The sequence below is a fragment of the Haemaphysalis longicornis genome, unplaced genomic scaffold (assembly GCF_048455015.1).
Source record: "Haemaphysalis longicornis isolate Haplotype H1 unplaced genomic scaffold, Haemaphysalis longicornis Haplotype H1 scaffold_8, whole genome shotgun sequence".
In the NCBI taxonomy this organism is placed as follows: domain Eukaryota; kingdom Metazoa; phylum Arthropoda; class Arachnida; order Ixodida; family Ixodidae; genus Haemaphysalis; species Haemaphysalis longicornis.
The window spans coordinates 62,838,830-62,861,118 of record NW_027526445.1 but is presented as its reverse complement, the minus strand read 5'-3'; the positions used below and the strand labels follow the sequence as shown (position 1 = coordinate 62,861,118).

General features: G+C 45.6%; 1 protein-coding gene across 1 annotated transcript in view; it reads right to left on the bottom strand.

Moving 5' to 3' along the window:
- Positions 1–633: 633 nt before the first annotated feature.
- The window catches only part of LOC144149787 (carboxypeptidase inhibitor SmCI-like), a 196,399-nt gene continuing 174,743 nt past the window's right edge, over positions 634–22,289 (bottom strand). The window contains exon 6 of the mRNA XM_077681430.1: positions 634–774. Coding sequence (XP_077537556.1) covers positions 731–774 — 44 coding nt within the window. The 3' untranslated portion in view covers positions 634–730. The remainder of the gene's footprint in view (positions 775–22,289) is intronic.

The window sequence follows — 22,289 nt, the reverse complement described above, 5'->3', positions numbered from 1 at the left end:
GGGATATCGCGGTTACCGAAACGTTCTTATGAGCTTTTTGTACAATTACACAATTTAAGGTCTGGGAAAAGTCAATCTACCATTCGAACGATATCGAAGAAAATGTCATTCACCCTAATTGGTATGAAGACTTTTAACAACGCCTGGTTGGATTAGAGTATGTTTTTTTCTGCGTGTGGAACAGCGCAGCCAACTCCGTATAAGGCATGCTATGCAAGCATTGCGCCGTAGTCCCAAAAATATGTCCTGTAGTCGAACTCTGCACTTAAATTGTAGTATTTACAGAGTACAACTCACATACGCTACGCTTGTTTAAATTAACCACGCTACAGATACCTGTTTTTTAGTGAGGTCGTTCAAATGGGATACAAAAGTCTGAAGGGTTGGCTACTGCCAGTATGGTGCTAGCTGACAGGATTTTTAGACGAAAGAAAACTTCGTTATCAATTACACTGTACCCTTCGGGCAAAACAGATAGAAATATTCGCTCACATATACTTTTTTTGACCTGCATTATAATTACCAGGTTTAGGTTGCCTGTGCACGCAAGTAAAGACTTAAACTGGTCTAGTTTTGTTGTTGCTCTGATACAGTAAGAACACCCTTCGTGCATCATTAAAATTGTCTTTATTGTGCAATTGAAATGGTACATCGAAGAATCTATGCTAACTCAATATCCCTGTGCATTGTGCCAATTCGCTTACATGTTACAAATATTCTTGCTGCCATTTTAAATTTGAGGTATATGACCTCGATGTACGGGCTTGTACGTTGCTGCAATAAAAACAGTGAATCTGTTAGCATAGTTCTATTGCCCTTGAGATCTCAAAAAAATTATTGGGTCATATGATTGGAACGAGTTACACTCTCTCGAAACCTGAAAGCCTTACATTTTTCCCGAGAGAAAGTATGAGTACGCGAAAGCCATGGAGTTGGCAAATGCACATCTAACGGTCAAACTTTAGAAGCAGAAAACGCAAACGAAAAAACCAAACACGGAGTTCGAAATGGTTTGACAGCTTACCTAGTGCTTTTGACTCAGTTACTTTTGGCGCTGTAGCAAAGTTTCTTTGGAAAATATCCCTTGCACCGGAAATGTTCCAAAGAGGCAGACTGTGCGTTTCAACGTAGGTATTCTCTCCAAATTATTGCTGGTGCAACATGCGGAGAGCCTGAGAGGTGACACGCGATTACCTCCTCTGTGATTTGGAGCTAGTTGACAAGTGCCCTAATGATACCCTGCTCGGACTTACTCTACACCAGTGTCGAAATTTCAGAGCATATTTAGAAAACAACATAGCGTTCTTTTTATTGCCCCGGACTGTAATTTATATTTCTCGAACGACAAGGGTTATATTTGGAAAAAAAGTTGCAGGGGACATCTACATTCGGGTCCAACCATATAAGACGAGATAACATTACTTCTGCGCCAAGAAGCGTTTTCGAAATCAGTTGCTCTATTTACGCTCTGCGCTTCATGATCACTGCGCGTCATCGATCAGAAAAAACTTGAAGCGCAGCTTTTAATCCTCGGCGTCCAGGAAAAACATTGTCCCACTGACCTTCTGTGGCTTAATATGCGAGAGTGAAAGGCTGATTTATTGTGGTGCTTAACGCGCTGAAAATACACAGGTGGTGAGGTGCGCTGTAGTGGAAGGCTCCGGAATAATTTTACCCACTTTTGATGCGTCCCGCACGAGCGTTATTACTTGTCGCCTCCAAAATAAAAGCGGCCACCCAAGCCCGGAATCGAACCCGCGACCGTGGGATCAGGAGTACAACGCCTCAGCCACTAAGCCAAAGCGACGGGCGACAGTCATAGGTTGCGACTGCAGGTTGTTTGTGAGATTGAGCGAGAAGGTATCAGTGTCAGGATTAAACGTATTTATGCTGTGATGTGTACGCCGGACTGAATATTTTTGCATTTTGGAAAAGCGAGGACCGGTAATATCTTAGTTACGGAAGGGATAACAGGTGTTAAGGGAAATGGTCAAAGATATGGTACACAGTCCAAGGATGCAACCTGAATTCTAGAAATTGCGTCGGTTGCAGCAGCTCCTTTTCTTGCCCTCTAACCAGCTCAGGCTGATCTTTAACAAGCTGGTTAAAGATGGCTCCCACATCTCGATAGAACTATAATATTAGCCCGCCGAAGCTGTGGAGCTCGACTGTTAAACTGTCCGCAACCACATCCCATCCAAGGCACGTGTAAAGTGGATGAGCCAAAGAAAAAAAAGGAAAAACCGCACTCGCACTGACCTCGCTACCACTGGCCGCCTCTTGAAACGCACTTCTTCCCATCTATCAAAGCAAATAAACCCTTTGCACCGTACCAGTGTGCCCGGTAGGTGCGAGGCACCATCGAGGGAAAACGGAGCCACTGTAACTTGGCTGAAGCCTCCACGTTCCCGGTCTCTCACCGCAGCGTGTAGCCTTGGGTGGACTACGCAAACAGTCCAAGCCATGCTGATGGCCAACTGGCAGCTGTGCATTGAGCCACACACAATCTCTGGCAGGGACGACATCGGCGAATTGCGCGTTCACTACGACCAGATGAGCACGTTTACCCTTTTGTACGCTGCGGCTAAGCTGGCAAACATCATGTTATGCTTGTCGGGCGCTGCGTGGACGTGTTTCGGACAACAGAAAGCAAATATAGAAACTTGGTACGGACTAGTAGAGGACGCAAAATGCTTTCTGGATTTCAGGGCAAAAACGAAGCGAGAGGAGCACATGCTACATCAATGACCACAGGTGGCTGGGGAGTGTTGTACGAGCTACATTTAATGAGTAATGAAATTGGGCCAGATTGTGAATCGCCCAATGTCCGAGTTAGTTCCAGGGGGTGACATTTTTAATGGAATCGCTGTACAAGCGTATGCTTCCTTCGTCAGTCAGGAGAGCCTGTACACCGTAAGAGACTTTATGCCACATTGTGTGATATTCGTAGCCTTCAAGACCTGCCGCATAACACCGAATTTTGGCCGCTTGGCAAACGCAAATTCAACCATCATAGTCACAGCAGACGACCCCCCGGCCATAGACTTGTCATCGACGATACGGTAAATATTTAGGCAAGAAATGCATTGGCATGAAGAATTGATACCGTCGAATCTACACCACTTGCGACTGCCACCCCCCACACGATGCCCTGATACATAGTTCATCAGTCAACCACTACATGCCTCGAGGCGATTTCACCCAACGTCCATGGGTCCCTACAGGGTTCCACCCGTCTTTGTAATCGGCTATCTTCGATAATCATGTTTCCACCGGTCTGTGAATTTTCCAAACCCCAACCACCATCGTTACTCTTTCGAGGGAGCCAAGACGAACATCTGGGCTTTACCACGTAGAGTGTACTAACGCTTTGGTGACTGATTGTACGGGGAAAGTCGACGGGCCTACACACCTAAATCCCTACCAACCATGTTCGCGCAACCCGACAGGATTCACCTACAACCTGCGTGCTACTGGTGTGGAATCTGTAGCGCAACGAACCGATAGTTTTCGGATTTATTGAATATTATCATCATCAACTTCCTATTTAGGTTGACTGCAAGAATATGGGCTCCCGAATTTACCTTTACTACCACGGTCCTTCCCTGGCCTGGTCCACTTTCTGCCTTCGAATGGTATTTCATTCATCCATCCAGGTAATGCTTAATTCCTTCTTCTTGACCTGCCTCTGCGTTACGGTTCTGTTACCCTGGTAATCCATCGGTTGCGAGTTCGTCTCCCGTTTACAGGTACGTGGTTGGTGACTGCCTTATATGCTGTCCTGGGGATGGTCTTTCAGATTTTGTCTGGTGCGGACAAATTTGTGGCACGGTAGGCTCATGATCAGTGTACTAAGAGTTTTACTGTTTCTCCTTTATTTTTGGCCCTTCTCTTGCTTATGAGTTCTATAATGCGGGCGATTGGTTAATGAAATACCCTTTTAAGCAATTGTAAGTTTGGCTGTTCTGCTTGACTCAAGAGCCACGCGAGCATTCTTGCATGGTAGTTCACTGGGAGGGCATGAGTACCTATTTTAAGACCGTTTCTAACTTTGCCGTGCTGCGCCCTCTGTAATTGGCAAACCAGAAATTCAGCGGAGACAGAGACACGGGAATATTTAAAACCAGTTAAAAATACATGCTACTGTACCCTATATGCTGGCATTTATTTTGTTCGTCTCTGCTCATAACTAATGCCTTCCTTCGCTTCTTAGAGATTCGAGATGATGCCTTGCCCCAAACAATTTTTGGGTGAGCTAATGTCAGTTCCGGCATGCTCTCCAGTGGACAACACGCCAGGATGGTTCGGTAGGTAAGGCTTCGCGCTGCTGAACCCAAGGACGCCCGTTCAATTCCTGGCCGTGGCACCCGTTTTGCTTACGGAATCAGTAAAGGCAAACGTTAAAGACCCGGGGCGTTCCATTTCATTGCCATACAGAATATTCTCAGGCCTTCCTCTATGGTGTGTCTCCTAGTTCTGGCATATTATCGGCGCGTGAAGTAGAGGAAATTAACGTTTCTTTCTTTATTTAGACATAGAACCAAAACTATCATGGATTTTAACAGGAAGGGTGTCAACGTAAAATTTCGAAGTACCCAATAGAGATACATACGTCGAATTAGAAAGGACAATAAAACTAAAGGAAACGGATCATTCTTATTTTCAGACGGAGGAAAAGATACCAACGTGAGTCGAGAATTCTTGCTTGTAGGAAAGAAATGCGGCTACTTGTGGACCCATGGGCATAGGCATCATGTAACGCAAATATAATACAAACTACAAGAGTGTTAAGTATTTCAAGTCGAGGAAAATTTATAGGCAGCCAGAAAATATGATTAAGATTTGCAAATGTATTTTCGTTTCTTAGAATAAGGTGGTAAATGTTGTTTCGGCTCAACAATACACAGAAAAAGGGAATTTTTTCACTGCGAACATCGCTGGGTACAATATACGTTGACAAAAATGGGACTGAAACCTGTTTTCTGGCTAGAATAATACAAAGTTCGTTTTCAGTGTGTGTCAGGAACTTCGTAATTATGCAGGGCTTTAATTATTCTGGTTTAGTTTATTGCATTCATTTTTGGCCGACGAAAAAAATCAGTATTTAAAGAAGTTTGTGTTGAATGGGTATTCGAGAATTCTAAATTTAGTTTTTACTAGTCTATTTGGTGTCTTTTAATGGTGACGAAATAAGATTACCCTAATCAAGTAATGATGCAACCAGTCAGTGTAGGCAAGTAGCATTAAACAAGGTGAGGCCTGGCGTAGACGGTATTAAGGGAAAGCAAGAGGTGAAGGTCAGCAAAAGTAACGTGACTTGTGTATGCGTCCTATCTTACATCTTCAGGTATGATATTTCCATGAACTTTATGCTGGTTTCCTTTATTAATGGAAATGCTATTAACACGGTAGTAAAAATTTAACCTTGTTGTTTTTTTTACTTACCGACAAGAATCTACAATTGTTTGCATTGAGTGACATGGGGCATTTAAGGCACCAAGGAGAAGTATCTTGTAAGGCAGAAAGTCAAACTACATGGTTGTCGGTTGAGCTTATTTCACGACAGAGCACGCAGTCGTCAGCGAATAGCTTAATTTTCACTTTTATATTTGTCGGCAGATCAATGTGCGAAGCAACAAAATAGGTTTCAGTACGGAACGTTGTGGGACTTGAAATGTAAGGTAAGTGGTAGTCGAGTTCTTATTGTTGAATTTCAAAGACTGGTTACGGTGAGCAAGATAAATATTAATACATTTAAAATTAGTATATTTTCCTAAGGTGCCCTCAAGTTTCTTAGCCTATTATTGGGTGATGCCTTGACAAATGATCTTGCAAAACTGAGTGAGATTACGACTCCCAGGCGGCACAGAAAGTGCGCCCGAAGACCGGCCCGTCTATGGCCGCTTTCTGGCATGTCCGGCCAGCATCCAGGTTCTGGCAGCCACTGATCATGCGTTGCACGGCCAACATTGGGCAACCAGCGCTTCCGTATTTTTCCGTCCGCCCGTGTCCGGACGCAGAACGGAAGCTAACCGGCTGCCAGATATTCAGTTCTCTTACGGCTGCCGATGTTGAGAAAGAGAACGGCCGAAGTACGGCCTTAGGGCATCCGTTTTTTCTTCGGGAAGCGGTAATCGGCCGAAGCACGGCAAGCGACCGGCCACAGAATATGCGTATTCTTGCGGCATTTGGTGTTCAAAAGGAGACCGGCCGGAGCGCGGCTGCCGTGCATTCGTTGTTTCAACGGTGAACCGCGCGTCCGGCGGTAGAATATCCGGCAACCAGTGTTATGAAGGATACCGGCCGACGTACGGCCCCAGAATATACGTTTTTCATTCGGTTAGCTGTCCTCGGCCGAATTACGGCAAGCGAATGGCCACAGATTATTTGGCAACCGGTGTTCAAGAGGAGACCGGCCTACGTAAGGTATCTTGTTATACGTCATTTTTTCGGCAAACGCCATACAGCCGAACAACGGCACATGCCTGGGCGCCGAGAATTCATGCACAGACAAAGGAGACCGACCGGATTTTTCCTGGGGGGAGAAAAAGCCGTTAGTGAGCCGAACGACGGGGACGCGTTTTTCATCCGCTCCGTGTTTCTACGTTTTAAATGAACGAAAATCGTTTGTCAAACAGTAATGAGTGTTGTCGGTGAACGGGCAAGGTGCAAGGACTCACTGGACGTTAGCAGGGAACCTTTTAGGCCAGCGAAATGTCATTTATTGCCACAAGAAGACTGTTCCACATCGACGGGTGAGCTAAGCCTCGCCAGTCATCGCCGCTACGACGCCTCTGTCGCCGGCTTCGTCGACGCATCAGCTCGAGGCTATTCGCCCCCTCAAGAAATGGAGAGCATTGGAGACATCGACCCGGAAGAGATGCCCGATCGGAGATGGAGATGGTTCACCAAAATAACTGGTCTTCAAGGGCGTCGAGCAAGCGGCCACCACGCAGGAGGTAAACCGCCACCATGTCAAGCACTCCCCACCAAAGAAAGGCAAGTGCGAGCAAAAGCGCAAGTTATTCTGCTTACAATTAAAATGCGACAAGAAGTATTGCACTATGTTGTTGGTGATAAACGTAGAAGAGACTCGCTCATGCTTTGGTAGGATCAACGTCATGCCCTGCACTATGTTACTTGATGGGATTTTACGACTGCCTATTTAGAAAAAAAAATTACTTTAAATTTGCGATAACAACAGAGCCTTGTCACTGACGAAGCCTAGCTGTTAATTTAGTTCCGATGTTTGAAGGTGAGCTCAGCTACTCTTGGGATATGACTCATTTGATTAAACATAATCGCCAGCATCCTAGGAAACATGGATTTTGTCAGGATTTTCTTGCTCAACGCAGATTGTTGAGATCACGTACAATTTGGCTCTTGCAATAGATAAGCTTAAAGTGGTTGACTGTATATTCTTGGACTGCAAAAAAGCAAATGATGGTGTCACAAACTCAAGCGTACGACGTCTAAAAGTACCTTATAAATTTTCCATTTCATTTGTACAGCGCCTAATTCTTCTTGCAGTTGTTCGATTCATTCAGTTCGGTTCCATTCGCCCCGAGACAATATGGAGCTTTCTCGAACGAAGAGACGGTAACACGATCACTCGCCAGCTCGCCGGCGAGAAAACAACAGAAATAAAACCTCCGCCGCTCCGGTTTCGTCGAAGCTTCCAGTACTTTCGAGGAGGTGCGCGTGGCCTTGCCAGTGCTAAAGAGCGTCGATGATTCTACAAGGGAGAAGAGTGAAGTTATTCGCTGACGGCGGCGGGCGCGTTGTGGGTTGTGCTCTCCATCTCCGCGCCGGCACGGTTATAAAAAGAGAAGCCGCGCCTAAGCAAACCAGCTACGTTTGGCAGTCGTGATGTGACAACGGCACCTGTCAGTTTGTGCATCACACCATCGGCGACCCGCAAACTGGAGGACTCCAACGTACTCCCGGGCCTCGAATCAACGTGATCGTTCCGGACGGTCTGGCCTACAACGAAGCCGCGCTTCCCAGGTAGCCGAATCGCCTCCGACAGCGGTGCATCGTCCGGCCCGGTCGGTGAATATGCTGGGACTCTGTCTCTCATAAGCATCGAACTTTTCGTTTTCTTTTTTTGTTAACTGCTACGCTTCGTAATATTCATTTGTTAGCGCTCCTGTTTGTATCATTTTGTGTAATTGGACTGTTTCTTGTATTTGAATTCCATCTAAGTTGTCTGTCATTATCGATCCGTTACCTCGGGCTTGAGTTTGTAACTTGCCTGTCTAAATATAAGTCTTTGTGCTGTTTTTCGTTCAGGGCTCTCGCTCATTCTTGCCGCTCTGGTCGGCGAAAGCCGCACAAAAGACGGCCACCCCCTTTGCCACCTGTGCCCTGTGGATTCGGTGGGGTTTGTTGGCTCTCTGGAGTCGACTCCCTATATCTTCCGACAGTGCACCCTAATTTAAGGAACCGGGTGACAGATGGTGTTCCATATCACCTTCTGCGTAGTACATTTCGTCCTATGAACTGAATGAATCGGTTTGTGCATTGTTATTACTATTGGCCCTATAGCTTTGTTCAAAAGTACTGTGTAGTTTACCGGACTATAGCGAATGAACGTGATTCCGTGTACCTGCAGCTTTATTCGAATTTATTAATTTCCTGGTGCGCTGATTCAGAAATTTTTTTGGGTGTTAAACAGTGTGTTAACGGCACCTTTACAAGAAAACCTTCATTCCAATTGAATAAGTATATTGTAAATTATGCTGCTGTGACAACGGTCGAGGAATATAAATACCTAGGAGTTTATTTAAGGAGTGGTTAGAGGTTAAATAGGCAGGTTCACACCATAAAAGTTACGGCTGCATATGTTTTTGGCTTTCTGAATAAAAATTTCAGTGAACATCCATCTAACTGAAAAGAACAACCGTATTTCACTCATGTGCGCTCAATCTTGAAGTACGCATCTGTTTTCGTGGATCCCTACACCAAAGAGCTGGTTGATACGCTCGAAAACATGCAGAATATGTCAGTGCGATTCGTATTAGGTAATTGGCACCCTCAACTTAGCATGAGAGAAAGTAAAAGTAAACTGAAATGGCAGGACGTGGAAGATCACAGACGAAACCACAGGTTGAACTTTTTTCGTAATATCTATCATTCGAAAACTGGAGTAGAGGGCATAAGTATGTCCAAGCGCCATTCTACATATCGCAAAGTGGGACCGCTAGCTTAAAGCAAATTATTATCTTTCCTTTAAAGGTGACGCCTTGCGCGATTCATTTTATTTTACATCAATACTGCAGTGTAATTATCTTCCACGTATGATTGCATTAACTGTTTATATTGACGATTTTCAGCGCGCTTTGTAGAATTATTTTGTTATTTTGTCTCATATTTAATGCTTAGTGTTATGTATCTATCTCCCTTCTGCAATGCATGCAAAGGCAAGCAGGAATCAAATAAATAAATAAATAAATAAATAAAACAATGAATAAATAAATGAATAAAAATAAGTAAATCAATACATAAATAAATAAATAAATAAATAAATAAATAAATAAACTTCCAGAGGCGCAAGTCTGCCTCCGATAGGTTGAGAACCCTACGCATTCAACCTTGACCAATAAAATATTTATTGCCCTATTTGTTGCAGTATGCAAGGTTACCTATATGCATGCTACCATTGCTATGTTATTGGTTTGAAACAAATTATGTAACTCTCATTTTACGCCTTTCCTTGCGTGGACACAGAGGGATACAACTGTAGCCGCCTGAAGCAGGGCGTCATTCGCAACGCGTCTAGAATTTTTGGAACGTAGTATGACATTAGAAGAAAATTAAGTTCTTTTGTACTATTAAGTGGTCTGGACGTAACTCATAAAAACAACATTAAAATACATTGAAAAGGAAAGTACCTGTTCGCTCCTTCTTAGGATCAGCCCTGCGCAAGATCACCAGAAAAGTTGATCGAGTAGAAAATGTCTTTGCAAGAAAAATGGGCAAAAAATGGGCATACTTTTTTGCGAAGGAGTTATATTAAATGCTCCTGAGTGTTTTGTTGAGAACCAAACCGCTTCGTAAAGGCATTCACACCGGTTTTATATACATCAAAATTGGTCAAGCAACTGTTATAAAATAGTGTATGTAGTCATAGCATGAAAGTGTTCCGGAATATTGCCCTAAAAGAAATTGGCTAAAAGCGGCGCAATTTATCTCTCTGAAATTCAACCCACTAAAGTATGCGCCCTCCGCCTCCCCCCCCCCCCTCCACCTCCTCTTTCCCCGTTTATTACAGGTAAGCCACCCCAGAGAGGATTTCAGGACCTGGACAATACATCTATTCAAGCTCTACAAAGAACTGAATATTTTCTGTGTTCGGCAGTAAAAGAGGCACAGCAATTAAAGGAACGACAATTTGTGAGCACTGTTTAATAAACGAATTTTGCTGTCAACTGAGGCTGGTAATCAAGCAAGGCTGCGCTGAAAGCTTGACGGCTGGTGGTGGCGCGCGAGCTCACTTTGATGTGGCTGCATTGGACCCCAAATGCTGGGTTTGTGCTGCTCCTGCACTGCGCGAATGAGTCATCTTCTTGCGCGACATGCAGTGACCGGCCTCAGACAGTTAACGTACTGTGGCTGAGCTCCAATGCCCGTAGCACGGCCGTATTTCCGGCAGCTTTAGTCCGGCTGGAGTCCGACCACCGTATCTCGGCTGTCCTCCGGCGGCCGTACTTCCGCCGTACACGGGTGGCTTTGGAATGGCCGGAGCCCTACGGCTGGAATCTGGCCGTATGGCCGTAAGCCGGTCGACTGGCCGACGGACACTGGCCGTTGGACAGCCATTGGAGTACGGCCGTATACGGCCAAAAGGCCCACATTTGAACATGGGCCGAACATGGCTGCCGGAAAACGGCCGGACAGAAAATCACCGGCCAAAGTACACCGGCCTGTTTTAGGCCGAACAGTCCTGTGCTGCCTGGGCTGTTTGTTTTTAATACCTAATACTTCGCGATGCCTCATCTCTTTATTACCGTACTTGTATTATGGTCGTCATACCTTGGAGAAAGCCATGCTAAAAGGGATTTCATATACGTTCCCCCTAAGTAAACAGTTACATGTTTAGGAAATATGTGCTTCCATGTATTACAGATTTTACATGGCAAGGATATTGTTCTAAAATTAGCTGTATCGATTCCAGTTTCTCCTGTATGCAGAGGAACAATGCAATTTTCCACTTTCTTATGAGCACGTTGAAAGTAATTTGTTATATATGATGCCCAGCTATTTAGCTACCAACTCTACATACCTCGCAAAAAATTTTAAGAATGTTATAAGGCTCTGCTCCTTCCTTCGTGTCAAAGTTCAGCCACAGGTTGACACCGGCGTTAGTTACGACGTGGGATTTCAAGTATTTCGTCAATGGTACCAATGTAAGGAATGTTTCGGTCAGCGAGAGTGAATGCTGATCTAACGTTACCGTTCAGTTCGCTGCTTTGATAGGGTTATTTTTCCTGGAACTTTCTTGGTTTGATTGTTTCGTCTGATTTAGGGTAGCTCCGAAATTTGCAGGGCAAACTTTTCAGAACGTTTGCTGATGTTTTATAGGAATAATTGTTCTTAGATGTATGTACTCCCGTTTTCAAATCCCTCAGAACCGGAGTCAGTATATTTGCTGTTACTGCTCGAGGTTTTTGGTTCATTCTCTTTTCTATTCGCTACTTGGCGTTTCGCATGTGCTGCCTCACGTGTTATACACGGGCTGTTGTTCTTAACTCTTTTCGGTCAAGTGGATACATTATTACATGTAGCAGAAGCCGAGCTATTTGATTTTAGGAACAGCCTTTAGTCTGAGGCCCACACTCGCAGCCTCAACGCCACAAATTCCCAGCCGCGAACAATGCACGAGCTTGTCTCGAGATGAGGCATCAGCGGCGCATGCGCATCAGCACCGGTATGTTGGCGCTCCTAACAAGAACAAATGATAACGTGGCGTGAGCACGTCCACCCGAAATGACATTTCCGCCGACGTATTTAACACAATCATAGCCCCAACGCTTTCGAGGTCCCGTATTCCTGCTACTCCGTCGTACAGCTGCTTCCTGGTTTCGGGGCTCCACTTCGGTTGTAGGTCTGTCGTCTTCCAGTTGAGCATCCGGCTGGCAAACCATGGTTGTCGGGAACAGAACCTCCGATGTATGTTGCAGGTCCATTTTGGGAATGACTTGCTGCTCATGTGGCTGATCTAGGCAGGAACGTCGCAAATGGTGTGCGTGCACATATCGTACTTTGTTGCCAACACACACCAAATAAGTGCATGAAGACTTCACTTGCACCACTGACCTGAAGCAACAGCACTCGCTTGACGCTCTGGATCGAGCAGGCTAGTTAGTGTCTGGTGGTCTGTTAATACTTGAAACGTTCTGCGTACAAGTATTTGCGAATAGTTTTACTCCAAACTCAATACCTAATGCTTCAATCTCAAGCCGGCCGTAGTTTATTCCGCCCTCTAAATGGTTTTGGATGCGAACGCAACCTGTTTTTCTTCACCATCGACTCTGTTCGGTGGCAGCGGTCCCAGTCCATGTTCGGACACATTAGAAGTAAGCTTTATTTTTTTCACATCATACAGCTGCAGAACGCTCTTATGAGTAAGCGACGTTTTTTGCATTTTTGAATGCCTCGTTGTAGCGGCGTAACCAGTGCCATGCCGTCTCTATGCGAAGCAAGCGATGCAAGGGTTCTACCATCTTGCGAGATTAAGAAAAATTTCGCGTAGAAATAAGTTACCCCAAAAAAGCTTTTAGTTATATCTATTTACTGGCTTTGGTGCGTAAGTGACAGCCAGCACTTTTTATGAGGTCCACTGTAAACACTTTTTTTCAATTTCGTACCACAAGTACGTATTTTTTGCTCGAACAGCCTGCGTTTTCGGCGTTCACCTTGATACCGTGCGTACCGAGGGGCAAGAGCACTTGGTCCACTCTTTGTCTGCAGTCTGTCCGTTTTGCCTGCTATAATCATGGCGACTAAATCACAGGCTGTGCCTCACAATCTGTGCAGGATCTGATCCATCAAGGCCTGTAAAACCATGGGCGCACGCGCTACGCCATAGGGCAATCGCCGGAAAATAAAAAGACCCAAATGCGTGTTGACAGTGAGCAATTTCTGAGCTCGCTCCTGCAGTTCGAGACGAAAGTACGCCTGAGAGAGATCAATGACCGACAACACGGTTCCGCCATGCAGGGCTGCAAGAATATCCTCGGGCACAGATAATAATTAACAGTCCACTTCTACAACCGCACTCGCTGCGCAACGGTAGTCGCCACAAATGCTCAGACCTATGTTCGTCCTTTTTATGTACGATCACAAGTGGTGGGCCCAAGAACTGTGCGTCACCTCGTATATGATTTCCCCTTTTTCCAGCTTTGCTAGTTCCTGTTCAACCCGTTTGCGAAGAATGTACGGCACTGGTAGCGCCTTAAAAAAGACGGGACACTGTCCTTCTTTGAGCACAATGCTAGCTTTGAATCCATTTATCGAACCATACCCCTGTACAAATACATCCCGATATTTCTTGATCAGGGACACTTCAACGTGAACTGCTTTCGCTCGGACCACTTCCTCCTATTTTATGTTTATCTTCTCAAGCCATTTACGCCCCAACAAAGAAGGCATTCTTGCTCGCTCAGTTTCTTTAGCGATAACCAGGTGCAGGCATACGCTTTGGTAATGGAATTTCACTGTTACACCTACGATACTTATTATCGGTGCTGGGGTGTAATTGTAGGTTACGAGTGTTACGTTAGCTTTCCCGAAACTGTCTTTTGGAAAATGATTTGCAAATTCGGCTTCCTACATCACAGAAATAGCTGCGACAGTGTCAAGCTCTATAGCTTCTTCTTTTGCGTATAACTATAGGTTGTCTACCATGGCAGGCATTCCCGAGCTCCGGTTAATGTGACAAATTGTTAGCAATTCGTTATCGAACCCTCGTTTAGCAACTGATTCCCTTCTTTCCTTTTACACATTTTTTGCAACATGTACTCTGTTGTCATACTTAAAACAAGTACAGTTAAAAACGTACAACCTACCGGTTGTCCGTTTGTCTCCACACTGGTTGTCTCCACACTGGTGACATGGTTTCGACCCGAAGTGAAATGTCTCTGACTTACACGTCTCACTTAAACGTGCCCGGCATGGGGGGCGTTGCTCGGTTGAACGTTGCTTTACTCGACGCCGAACAAGATCTGGTGGCTTGTCGTTGCCACTACGCTTCGGTGTTGCCAGGTGCCCCTCCAGCGTTGTTACTAGTGAACACTTCGTTTCTTGCGTTGCTGTTTTCATGGCTGTAGCCATGCTGCAGGCCTGGTCCCAGGTTAGTTCCACATCCCTCATGTCCAGTAGTCGGCAGCGTACGCCATCCTCTTGTCCCGAGCAACGATACGGTCTCGAAGTGCGTCCTCCAGGTACCCGCCGAACTCGCAAGCAGCCGCCAATGTCTTGAGCTCAACCACGAACTCCATCACGTGCTAATGTGCCCTTACTTGTGTTTATTGAAGCGGTATCTTTCTTTGGCCACAGAACGTTTTGGAGCTATGTGCTCTTTAAGCACGCTGGTAGCTTCTCCGAAGGTTACCTCTTTTGGCGTTTATGGCAGGAGCAGTCTGCAGAGCGTGATGTAAGCCTTTTCCCGGATGGCTGTCAGGAATAGCTGCAGCTGCTTCTCCTCTGCGATGTCGCTGACAGTGACGAACAGCTCCAAACGCTTGATGTAAATGTCCATGTTTCTGCTGTCCGGTTAGAACTCCGGAAGCTTTCCCAAGTTATCATCTATTGTCGCTGCCGGGGTTGTGGCCATCTTCACTGCTTGGTGATGAATGTCATCCTCGTCACCAGTTCGTTGAATCAGGTGCCGAGTTGGCTAATTTTAGGAACAGCCGCTATTCCTAAGCGCACACTCGCAGCCTCAACGCAACAAAACCCAAGCTGCGTACAATGCACGAGCTTATCTTGACACAAGGCAAGGAATGAGGGGTGCATGCGCATCAGCACCGGTATGTCAGCGCGTTCACCAAGATCAAATGATTACGTGTCGTGAGCGCGCGAACACGACATGACACAACGGTGGTGCATAACTGCTTTTGAATCAGATCATAATATTTGAATAACCTTAAAACTATGGTTACAAAATTCTTCTAATGAGGGTAACTTCACACTTAGGTAGTTTTGTTGGCTGGTGTTGCCAAGCAGAACTAAAACCTGGTAAGAAAATGCGTGCGTTGCATGGCTCTATTTTATTATGAAAGGGGGCAGTGCGCAATGCGAGCATGCGTGAAAATATTCTGTGAATGAGCTCTCCCTCCGATGTATCCGTTCAGAAGTGGTCACTTAAAAATGGAAGGTCAACAATATTTGCAGTTACTCTTTCAACACGTGTCGGATGATGCACAACTAGGTGAAACTTGCAGATATGCATTGTGTAGATTTTTAAGTGCGAATGCACTTTATAAGCGACCCTGAATTCCGGCGACCGCCGTCCGTCCACATAGCAACAGCTGCGGGTGCGCGCGCTCCTCGTCTTCCTTGGCAACGGGGGAGATGGGCGCGCGCTGCCTGGCCGCTGACATGGCACATACCCACGTGGGGGATTGGCCAGGAATCGGGCGTGAGAAGGGCTAATGCACCCGCATAAAGGAGTACTGACACGAATTTTCAAAGCTGAGATCCGCTCTAGCAATCAAGTACAACGACAACACAAATAGTCGTCTGTGAATAAATGCATCTTTCTTTCTTTGTAGTTGTGTGTGTGTGTGTGATCTCTCTTTCGCGAACATTACCGAACCACGCAAATTCAACTCGTGCATTCGCACTTTCACATTCTTCCCCTCGGGGAAATGCGGGGAAATTTTTATCTCTCGGTGAAAGGACTGGTGTGATGGCGGCAGTTGCGAAAACGTCTAGCCATGGTGTCTGTCGAGTATGCTACCACCGACTGGGCGATTGACAAACTTGACTGCGCAGGCGCGGCTTCCGCAGAAACTGCGTGTACCTTCTCTGTCCCGGCGATATTATGGCTGTCCTTCTTTCCACATATCATTTGATTCTGCGCGTTAGAGATGCATGCAATCTTTCCCATCAGCCTACAGAAGCCGTAGCTTCCCGTTAGCGGTTATTTTTTATTTCTGCAGGTAATTCAGCATTATGGCTGATAGCGGAATGCTCGCAGCCACGGGTAAAAAATGAGCAAAATGCCGCTATTCCTTAAAAAAATTGGCGATATCTGACGTCTTCAGGCTCAGTCATTCGTCAGCTGCGAATTGTCTGGCTTTCATGTGTATCTGGGTCTGGCGCTCGTGTCTGTTCATCATTGCAAAAACCAAAACAACCTCCAGCACTGCAACAGACTTCTCAGTATAACGTAAGTGCAGGTTCAGTTGCGGCCCCACTCATGCAGGTTACTCTTTGAGCACAACAGCTGCCACCGGAAGTATATAAGATAAAGGTTTTAACCTTTTATAATCACGCCTAACAGGCGTATTTCACAAGCCAACCCCCTTGAGCCTTATTTTAAGGCCTTGATTTTACGCGATTTCGCCATATTCACTCGTTTTAAGAGGATGTAGACGTTACCTCAACTCTTATTTGCAGCCATAATGAGTGCGAATGTATTTTTTATCTGCAAATGAAGTAGAAAATTTCTCTGTCTCCTGAAAGCCAAAGCACTGGCGTGATTACGTGTTTACCGTCGTAATTTCTTTTTTTTTTTGTATACGGGGGCCCATGCCTGACCAATTAATGACCCTATTCCGGGGGTCTAGGTCACCCCAGGTTGGATCACGCCAATCTTTGTGAAGATTTTTGGAATGTGGAAAACTGCCGGTACTGGACGACACAACGCACGAATCCTATTGACCCCGTCCAGTGAGACGATGAAGGCCGGCTTTGAATACGAATAAAGCATGGGGCATTGCTTTCTCACCCACATTATTTTAGAGGAAATTGCCATGGACAAGACGATGAATCTGGGTGGTTTAAGCTTGATGAAATTGGATACGTTTTTAAACAGCAGCCGCGCGCTTGCTGAGAGCGAACGACGTCGTCTTTCTCTGGCTGTCAGTCGAGGACGATTCAGATGGTGCACTGATGATGATGACCACTCTGAGCTCAAGAAGAGAACGTAGTGCGGGGTGGACCGTTCGCCGTGTCAAGGAATACTAATGGTTATGGCCTTACCACCTCCTAAGGAAGGCATTGTCCGGAGGCAGCGGAAAAAGCAAGGTGCAATGCGCCACTCTCCAAGTGACAGCTGGAATTCCAGCGAACAAGGCATGCTTTCAGATGAACAACATGTACAATGCCCGGACGTGAATATTGTGGACATGAAGAACGCACGGTGTCCGGTAGTCATCATCATCATCACCATGACCAGCCTATCTACCCCCAGTGCGGTGCACAGGCCTCTCCCATTATTCTCCAATTATCCCAGTCCTGTTCTAACTGCGAGTACTTTATCCCTGCAAACTTCTTGATCTCATCTGCCCATCTAAGTATCGGCCGCCGCCTGCAACGCTTGCCTTCCCTGGGAATCAAGTCTGTTACACTTAACGACCGACGGTTATCTTGTCTTCGCAAAACATGTCCTGACCACTTCCAGTTCTTCTTAATTTCGACTAATATGCCCGTAACGCACGTTTGTTGTCTTACCCACTGCGCTTTATTCTTTCCCCTAATGTTACACCTATCATATTCCGTTCCATACCTCGCTGAGTCGTCCACAATTTAACTCGAAGTCTCTTTCTGCCCCGTAGGTGAGAGCCGGAAAGATGCAGCTGTCATACACTTTCTTCTTCGGGGACCAATGTAGGCTGCCATTAGTTATCTGAGAATGCCTGCTGTATGCACTCTACTCCATTCTTATCCTTCTAATAACCCCTGCCTAATGGTCGGGACTCGGTGTCACAGCTTGGCCTAATTAGACATATTCGCTTACCACTTTAACTACATCGCCACCAATCTTAAACCGCTGTGCTGTCCCGGGGTTATTGATCAATTACTTTAGTTTTCCGCATATTAATTTTCAGGCCTACTGTTCCACTCTGTTTGTACAGTGTGGAAAGCATTCTTTGCAATTGGTCCCCGGAGTTGACAGGCCAACGCTATCAGCAAATCTGAGGTTACTGAGGTATTCTCCATTAACCCTTACTACCACCTGTGGCCAGTCTAATGTTCTGAATATTTCTTGTAAACACGGTGTGAATAACTTTGGAGAGATGGTGTCTTGTTGTCTGATGCGCTTCCGTATAGGCGTTTTACTGCTCTCCCTATGGTGGATGATGGTAGCTGCGGACGAATTTTAAATATCCCCTAGTATTCTTGTATAATGCTCATCTACAACCTGGCTCCGTAATACCTAAATGACACCCGAGGTTTTGAGCGAGTCGAATGCTTTCATATAATTGGTAAAATCTATATAGTGGGGTTCACTATGCTCAGCACACTTCTCTATCACCTGATTGATCGTGTGGATATGGTCACTGCTGAATAGACTTTACGGAACCCTGCTTGTTCTTTAGGTTGGCGGAAAATAAGGTGGCAGAAATTCACTTAGGCAATACATTGGTAAGTACCTTGAGAGACTCAGACTGAGACTGAGACCGAGACTGAAACTTGACAAAGAGTAAACTGATCGGCCTGATTTTTTCAAGTCATTCATCTCACCTTTCTTATGAATTAGGACGCTGTTCGCCATTTTCCAGAATTCCTGTACAGTCGTGGCCATTAGGCATTGCGGATAGAGGTTTGCCCGTTTTTTGAGTACAAATTTCTCGCCATCTTTCCAAAAATCAGCTGTTATCTGATCCTCAGCAGGTGCTTTGGCCCATCTCATTTCTTTCAAAGCCTTCCTTACTTCATCTGTCGTTACTGACGGGATGTCTATCTCCTCTGGACTACTTTCTCGTTCGGCAATATGCTGGATATACCGGCTACTCCTAATATTTCTATGGGATTGCTCGGCTACTATGACTATTGCATCCCTTTGATGACATTGCCTTCGTTGTCTTCAGGTGCATACGTATGATTTTTCATCCACTTCAATGCACCTGTTCACTGTTTTCAGGCTGTCTCCGTTCTTTACAGCATATTCGATCCTCTCCTTATAACACTTCCGTACGTCTGCTATCTTATGCGATGATGAACTTTGAAAGCTCCAATTGTTCTATTCTCTGCTGGGGTGGAGATTGTCATGTTTTGCTGTTTCCTAATAACATATTTCGTCTCCTGGGAAAGGTTACCAGTATCCTGTGTAGCCATCCTGCCCCCGACTTCTACTGCACACTCCGTGATAATGCATTTAATGTTGTCGCCTGCTCCATTTGTTGTAAGCTATGCTTCATCGGTTAAAGCTGAATATCGGTTCTGCAGCGCTATCATGACTTCTACTTTACGTCGTACTCTTAGCTTATTGATCGACGTATTTGGCACTAATTTGTCACGGTCCCTCGTCAGGTCTAGCATAATTTGAAATCTTATCATACGATGGTCACACCGCCTTACCCTTCCCAGCCCTTCCACATCCAGCACAACACCAGGGTTATCGCATAATATGAGATCTTTTGCATTTTAATGCCCCTATTCGAGCTCTTGCACGTCCACTTCCGGCGCTCCCGTTCGCAAAGGAAGGTATTGACAATTCGTAAGTTCATAATTCCTAGTGCCCCGTAACTATTTATTGTCATGTATTTACGATTCGTAGTCCCCCAGATATACGGTATACTGTGTTTTTACTTTAGCCATTGCCGATTCCCCATCTTCATACACCTGCTACTTTTTTATTTATGTTATATGGTATTCTTTTGTGTTGCTAGCTATGTTGTTATTGACAAGAAATACGACTCCCGCCTCTCTTCTGACCACTAGATCAAGGTACCATAGGACGTGTCTATTTTCAGCACTGTAAATGTTTCACCTGTCCTCCTAAACTCACTAAGCCCAATGACATCCCATTTATTGCACTTTATTTATTCAAACGACACCTCTAGACTTGCTTCGCTAGATCAGGTTCTCGTGTTAAACGTTGTCAGGTTCCGATTTCAATGCGGCCTGCCCGGCTCCAGGGATTTTTAGCACCCTCTGCTGCGTCGCTGCTCTGACCGCCACCGTGGTCAGTTGCTTCGCAGTCACCGGAGACTGATGGCCGTGGAGTAACTGAAGTATTGATGTGAGGGTTCACCATTACAACACCAGGGTGGCCCATCCTTCTCTGGTGAGGGAGTTCGTTACCGGCAATGGCGCCGGGGTCAGGCTGCACCCCATGCCTCATTCTGCAATTCCATGAATAGGCGGATTTTTTGAAAATTTCGGTGGGAATTTTCCGGCAGCGGGATTCGAACCACGGCCCTTTCCCACGTGAGGCGGATGCTCCACCTCTACGCTACCAGTGCCTTGGTTCCAGTAGCACCTCTAGGTAACGAGTCTCCTTGTTTTCGTGACTTCTGAGGGGCCGAAGCATTTTGCAGACGTATGTACCAGTTCTCTTGCACTTGCACTTGCTTTTATGGTTTTCAACTTTTTTTGCTTGTTTCAGTCCCCTACCATGCTCTGTGACGGAACATTAAGACAGTGCCGAGACTGTTTTACCAGATTACACCTTTCATGGTGTAAAGAAAATTGGTGACCGGGCGGTTTCGTTCCCCTTCGCATACGCTCTGATGCCGTCGAAGACTGAGGAAGCCTACACTCATTTATTCACAGTGTGTACCTCCCACTCTTTCATTATTTTCAATACTCTCGGCCATACCTCGGCTAAGTTGGCGCGGCTCACTCAAACTCACTAACATTTATTTTTTATAATCACCACTCACTCAAACTCAGACTCAATGCTGAGCAGCACATCTGCGCTCACTCAAACTCAAACTCACATTGAGCGCAAAACTCAGAACTCACTCGGACTCAAAACTCAAAATGTACTCAGAACTCAAAATGAAATCAAACTCAAAATGTACTCAAACTCAAAATGTACTCAAACTCAATATGAAAGTAAAAACTCAAAATGTACTCAAACTCAATGTGTACTCAAACTCAGAATGGACTCAAAACTCAAAATGTACTCAAACTCAAAATGGACTCAAAAATTAAAATGGACTCAAAACTCAAAATGTTCTCAAACTCAAAATGGACTCAAAACTCCAAATGTACTCAAAACTCAAAATGTTCTCAAACTCAAAATGGGCTGAGAACTCAAAATGAATTCAGAACTGAAATGGCCTCACAGAGATTGAGACAGTGAGAGAGTGAGAATGAGAGTGTGAGAGTGTGAGAGTGAGAGTGAGTGTGAGAGTATGAGTGTGAGAGTGAGTGAGAGTGTGAGTGTGAGTGTGAGTGTGAGTGAGAGTGAGAGTGTGAGTGAGAGAGAGTGTGAGTGAGTGTGAGTGAGTGTGAGTGTGTGTGTGAGTGTGAGTAAGAGTGAGAGTGACAGAGAGAGAGTGAGAGTGTGAGTGAGAGTGAGAGTGAGAGTGTGAGTGTGAGTGAGAGTGTGAGTGGTTGACTGAGAGTGAGAGTGTGAGTGAGTGACAGTGAGAGTGTGAGTGTGGGTGTGAGTGAGAGTGTGGGTGTGAGTGAGAGTGAGAGTGAGAGTGAGAGAGAGTGAGAGTGTGAGAGAGAGTGAGAGTGACAGTGTGAGAGTGAGAGTGAGAGCGTGAGTGAGAGTGAGAGTGTGAGTGAGAGTGAGAGTGTGAATGTGACTGAGAGTGAGAGGGAGAGTGTGAGTGAGAGTGAGACTGTAAGTGAGAGTGAGAGTGAGTGTGAGTGAGAGTGAGAGTGAGAGTGAGTGTGAGTGAGAGTGAGACTGTAAGTGAGAGTGAGAGTGAGTGTGAGTGAGAGTGAGAGTGAGTGTGAGTGTGAGAGTGGAGTGTGAGTGTGTGAGAGTGTGAGTGAGAGTGAGAGTGAGAGTATGAGTGAGAGTATCAGTGCGAGTGTGAGTGAGAGTGTGAGTGTGAGTGAGAGTGAGTGAACTAAGAGTAAGAGCGAGAGTGTGATTGTGAGAGTGAGGGTGCGAGTGTGAGTTTGAGTGTGAGTGTGAGTGTAAGTGAGCGTGTGAGTGTGGGTGAGAGTGTGAGTGTGACAGTGAGAGTGAGATTGAGTGAGAGTGTGAGTGCAGTGTGAGTGAGAGTGAGAGAGTGAGAGTAAGGGAGTGAGAGTGTGAGAGTGTGAGTGTGAGTGAGTGTGAGAGTGAGAGTGTGAGTTTTAGTGTGAGTGAGAGTGAGAGAGTGTGAGTGAGAGTGAGATTGAGAGTGAGAGAGTGTGATAGTCAG